The 5,926-nt window shown below is 38.1% G+C and overlaps 1 protein-coding gene across 1 annotated transcript in view; it reads right to left on the bottom strand.

The window, feature by feature from the left end:
• The window catches only part of si:dkeyp-118h9.7 (sacsin), an 11,006-nt gene extending 5,711 nt beyond the window's left edge, over positions 1-5,295 (bottom strand). The window contains exons 1-7 of the mRNA XM_037976194.1: positions 5,253-5,295; positions 3,950-4,037; positions 3,355-3,466; positions 2,961-3,107; positions 1,423-2,845; positions 833-921; positions 5-725 (exon numbers count right to left, since the gene is read on the bottom strand). Coding sequence (XP_037832122.1) covers positions 5-725; positions 833-921; positions 1,423-2,845; positions 2,961-3,107; positions 3,355-3,466; positions 3,950-4,037; positions 5,253-5,281 — 2,609 coding nt within the window. The 5' untranslated portion in view covers positions 5,282-5,295. The remainder of the gene's footprint in view (positions 1-4; positions 726-832; positions 922-1,422; positions 2,846-2,960; positions 3,108-3,354; positions 3,467-3,949; positions 4,038-5,252) is intronic.
• Positions 5,296-5,926: the final 631 nt, after the last annotated feature.

The following is a 5,926-nucleotide window of genomic DNA, read 5'->3' as shown; positions in this document are numbered from 1 at the left end:
CAGCAGCTGTAACAATCTGCGATCAGCCTCAGTAGCACACTGGATAACTGAATCAGGCATGGGCAGCTCTGTGGGGACAGTTGGACTCGACATTAGGACCAATGCCTGTTTGAACTGAGCTCCAACACAGGATCCTTTCATAGTCTGAAACAAGGGCAATGTTGAGAGGAAATCTTTCTCTCTTCCTGAGATATGATTCAGATGGGACAGATAGTCTTTTAGTTCTTCTAGTGTTTTGTGAGACTCAGACTTTATGACTCTGATGAGATGCTGAAAGTCTAAATTCATAAGCACCTTCAGGACACTTATAGGAGATGGACTGAGGACATAAGTTTCAAGGTCTTCGTGCTTGAGCCACTCATTTCCTGTCACCACTGTGCCACCAACTTTGGTCACCAGCTGAGCTATTGGTCCTGGCAAACTACTCTGCCTACTTTTCTGGAAAATCAGGGTAGTTTGTTGTTTCAGTTTTGCCAGTAAAACAGGCTGACCATAAGACAGGGGACTGACAGGTATCAGAGGTAGTTCAGTGAAACGACTTAACTCACTGAAGTGAGAGCTGATAAACTTCCAGAATTCTTGGAGCCAATCTGACGGTGGATGGTGACTGTTGCTGATGTCCCAGGTAACGAGTGCTGACCCCGCCTGCTTCCAGCTCTGTGGCAAATACCTTCTTGTGTATTCAACCACGTGGTCAGCGTTAACATTGATGACTCTGAATAAGTCTGAGAAGTAAATACATAACAAAATGTTAGACCAATTGTTTGTGTCGAAACATGCACACAGGTGCATATTTGTAATTATTTTCTTTTTAAAAGGTAACACAACATACTTTGTCTGGCCAGTTCTTTCAGGTGGGTTCTGCAAACTGAACTCAGGTCATATGGAATGAAGAGGTGCTTGCAGTATGGCATCAAGACTCTGGAAAAATTAAAAATTTGTTAATTCTTTCAATTACCCAATGACAGTCAGGGGACCAAAAAAGGTAAAAGTCAGCAGAAATGTAGCAATAGCTACAGTTAAAAAACTGAAGTGGATGAGTCAGTTAATTGTGTTTCTGACAAAACCCCCCAAAAACCTTAAAAACATTTTGTGTCAATTTCAAGAGAGGTTTAGAACACTCTAGGCTAATCACAGTTTATGATTGATGAAAATCTATGTACACTCACAACTAAAGGTACAGTCAGTTTAAAACTATCATAGCTATAAGAGGAGAGAAAAAGATCCAGAGAAAACCATCCAGACAAACAGAAAACATGCAATCTCCGCAAAGATAGACCACAGTTTAGTTTTAACCCAGGAACCTTCCAGGTGTAAAGCAACTATTCCAACCCCAGAACCACCAATCCACTCAATCCAAACAAGTCAGGACAAACATAATATTCAGATAACACACACACTGGTAAAAAGATATAACCCTACCTTGGAAAGTCATTGCTGTCAATTAAAGCTGTGTCCTCCTCTCTGTCAGTGAAAGATCTGAAAGAACCATCACTGAGTGGAAGTAGCTGAAGACCCTTCAGTTCTTTATATTTTCCATCGTTCAATATGTACTCCAACAGAGAGAGTTTGTCTTCCTTACTGATGTTAGCCACACCGGTCCTATGGAGAATGTCTCTGAGGAAGGTTGGAGTCACATGTTTTGGGCTAGTGTGAGGATAGGCCTCAATGGCTCTAACAACTCTAGCTGGTAAAGTAACAAGGTTTACCCCTGAGGAAACCAAGGTCCTTTTAATGGCAGCCAGTATTTCGGAGCTTGTAGGACCATTACAGGGTAGCACAGCTTCTGATGAAGGGATAAACTTCCTTTCATCTTTGGCAAGAGAGAGGACAGCCATGTTCTGTCTGAATAAGTGATGAAAAACATTCAGAGCAACATCACGCCATTTTTCTTTGTGCTGCATCTGAGCAATATCAGGCCACAGACTGTACACAGACGAGACAGGGAGAGAAGACTGTTGACAAAGTTGGATGGCATTTTGAATGATCATTACATATGCTTGTGGGAGCACCTCCTTTACCAGCAGTTCATTCCACAAAGCATGTTCGTCATGTTTCTGGTCTTCTTCTTGCCACTTGATGTGTCTTCTGTTGTCTGTGAGGCCAAAGCAGGCGTTGACACAAACTGGGAGACCTGTCTTATTGGACTCATTGTTTGGGAGGGGGAGAAAGCAGCTCAGTCTACCCTCACTGCAGTCTCTGTCCTCATCAATGGGGAATGCCAAGTCAACTCGAGGTAGAAAACTCAACTTTTTTGCAAGGGTGTCAAGTTTTTCTACATTACCCTCCTTCATGGTGCATGTTGTGACAAGCCATTTTGTTTCTTTGCGGTTTTCTGAATTGAGGGTTATCAGTTTGAACTTTGTCAAACCCTCAATGACTGCGTCATCATCTGACTTCAAAGAGATCTCTGTGGGGATTGACGATTTTACTTCAAGTCTGGTGTTAACAGTGCCATCAACATTAATATGTATTAAGGACACAGAGCTCACACTTTTCAGGAAGAGGAGGCTCAGGTCTGCATCTGCAATGAAACTATCAAACAGCTCCACCACCTTATCTGAATCATACAGATTATCTGAAATTTCTGATGTCACATTGCGCAAGGGGAATCTGAAGATTGTTCCAGGAAAGTACTGATCCTCCAGGACTTCCGGCCATTCTTGTTGCCCTACAACTGAAACTATGTCTCGATAGGCTTGGAACTGATCCTGCATTGTCATCAGAGCTTCTTTGTGCTCAGCATCATCTAAAGACCACCGAAACCCTCCTTCTCTTTCTCCAAATATCTTTTCTTGGGGGTCCATCAAGGCAAGGTGCCCTGAGCTGAATATGCTTGGCACATCTGTGGATAAAAAAAAAAACATTCTTTCCAATAAATTGGTCTATTTAGACTTCTGAAAATATTTTAAAAATTCACACAATTAAGTAGAAGTACTGCAACAATACAGAAGTTTTACCAGTTATGTGATAAACAGAGTTGAAGCCAATTCCAAATCTCCCAATTTTGTTTGGGTCATTGGCTTTGCCACTTCTTCCCGCCTTCTGAATTCTTTCCCAGTCTTCATCAGTAAACACTGCGTTGTTGTAGGCGTACAGAGCAGGACCTTTGAAAGAAAACAGTTAATAATATAAGTGCTATGTTTGTATGTGTTTTTGTGTATTCGACTGCTTTTCTTGAATTCCCTGCTTGGCTTGAAGAAAACAACACTGCGTTTCTTTTAGGTTGTAAACATAGAATCAACAAACATGGCAATTTCACCAACAGTGGTTCAAACCTGCAGGTGACTGTTAAAATGTAAATACTGACAAATAAAACCATGACAAATCTGTTACAAACTTTAACATAAATACCTTGGTATTTTTCCAGCTTATTAGTCCAAAGACTCTTAGTCCCGTAGCTCCTCTCATCATGGATGAAAAGCACTTCTGTGGCTTTAGCATCATCTGCATTTTGAATCAGTTCCTGTTGATAAAAACTACAATTTTAAAGTAAGCCTAGCACAATAAGATAACTTAATGGATGAGCCAGTGTTTAAATTGTATTTATTGGCTCTTTATTATCAGCAATCAGTCTTCCTAATTCTTTGTTTGTTTAAATCTACTTAAAATGCCAAATAGACTACAGTTAGACAAAGAAAATGTTTTTTTTTTGTACCAGGAGGGAGATTACCAAAGAGCTATAAACCAAATTTCTACCTGTTGTTAAAACATTTGAAGAAAGTGAGCAAGAAGAGGAGCAAAGAATAAGTGGCAGCAAATGAAGAGTGTCTGAAAGGGATCTCCTTAAGAAATAATACAAGATTTACCCAAGATTCTGACATACAATCTGAAAAATCATTCTTTAGGTAATATGCCAAGCCTCCGGTCTGCTGGCCTGCTCCGTTTCATTCCACGAGAGAAGTATTACAGAAAGTAAATATTACTACCAGATTTTAAATACACCAACCTTTAAAATCTGGCCTCCGTCTGGATATCGGCGCAGAATATCTTTCAGGTAGTCAATGAACGGTGGGGCTGTAGCCCCAAAGGCCGTCCTAAACCAAACAAAAGTACGAAATTAAAACCAAAATTCAAATTAACACGGATGATTAAGCAGTACCAGAGCTATTTGTTTAAGAGTCAGGGTTGTGACTCTCACAGCTGGATAGAGATTGAAAAGCGTGAAATATTGCACATTTTTCCTCTTTCTGTTTGAGTATGAGGCTGTTTGGTTTGTATTGCGCCTTGCTGACTTATTTCACATTAAACTTTGTAACAGTTAGTGAAACCTAAAGCAATGGGTCTTTTTTTAAATTCCTAATGATTAATTTGTAGCCGACAATTGACCTCCCTCTGTTGTACTCTAGGATATGAAGCATTTAACAAGAAAAAACACTGTCTTGTTGATTCATTCATATTCTGTTATATTTTATTCATTAAGTGCAAAACTCAGTTTCAAAATCGAAGACATTCCTGTGATCCCTACATTTTTGTGGCCCATTTATGAGTTATTTATCTGGCATTTTAAAAGCTAGTTTTGATTTCCAGTCCTGTTTAATACTCTGTAGTGTGACTGGTAAAGTGGAAGACAAAGCATGTGTTACAGAATTTTCTATTATATTCTCAGTTTTGCTATTATTTTTTATTGACTGTAGTGAGTCTAGTATGATAAATTATTTTCTTTGATAATAATACTTTGAAACCAGAAACTGGCTCATGCCTAAGTAACATAATTTTGCTAAATAAAGACTCAAAAGCAACTTTATAAAATACCAAACATCGTTCTAGTATTGAATTCTCTCCTGGATCAATGAAGTATTAATGTATCAGTCATGAAATTTAACAGACTGATCAACACTTTAGGAAAAAAAGATGGTTAGAAGAGGCAAACAAAATGCAAGAATTTGGTCTAATATTTGTTTCTCTTACCTTTCTATCATTTTTTTTTTAATGTTTGAAATGTTGCTGATTTAAAGAATAGTAAACATGTGCATATACAACAATAATGCTCTGAAATATTATTTTTAGTACAGTTAAAAAAAAGTTGAATTTGATAATACGTTGTTTGCCTAAAAACAGGTGCAACATTTTCCCTTATTGTAACTGTGATTCCAATTGAATGGGTTGTCGTGTTCAGACATCTGACACATAATATGTAAACAAACAAAAAAAACTTTATTTCAACAGTTTTTGAAGAATTCTATATCAAAATCAGTTGTGTCTGTGGATGTTTGTTCGCTGAGAGAAGAGGAAGAGGTGGTGCGACTCACCGAGCTTTATTCCTCGTCTTCCCGCTCATCCCTCCTGGGCTGGTTGCTGCAACACAATCAGAATGTCGTAAAATCCTGTGGTCTAAGCTCTTTGTGTTGGCATAAACTTCAAAATTACTCAATGTAGTTCCTGACAACAACTGAGGTAACATGAGCTGAATGCTTAGGTGGGACTGAATATTTCATCAGTATTTAAGCACTTTTTTTTTTTTACAAAGCTGATAACCAGACATTTATAAAAGGCATTTTAGCACCCCAGGCTTATTTGTAACTTTTGTCATCTGTAAATTCTTTAGTAATCCAGTGAAAAATACAGGTTCAACAATTTGCCTTCAAGTTTCTGGTGTTAATCTGTTTTAAACAAAATGATTATAACGCAGTGCTAGTTTCTAAGATGTATGCAAAAAATTGTTTATGAAAACCTGAGCACAATTTCTCAGCATTTTCTGGTGACTACATCTCACTGTTTTAAGTTATTTGTTTTGTATTAATAAACAACACATGGCTATTTCAGTTTTAAGGTTACATAAATGGTCATTTTATTTATGTATTCATATAAAATAAAATGACAATTTCATGGCCCCCCCAGTTAAATATTTGCTCATAAGTGCTATGAAGATGCAAACAAGTAATAAAAAATCACTGTACCTGGACCATATCAGTGAAGGATGCCT

Source organism: Kryptolebias marmoratus, linkage group LG6 (assembly GCF_001649575.2).
Source record: "Kryptolebias marmoratus isolate JLee-2015 linkage group LG6, ASM164957v2, whole genome shotgun sequence".
NCBI lineage: Eukaryota > Metazoa > Chordata > Actinopteri > Cyprinodontiformes > Rivulidae > Kryptolebias > Kryptolebias marmoratus.
Note: the sequence above shows the minus strand (reverse complement) of the source record. Positions and strands in the feature narration are given on the sequence as shown.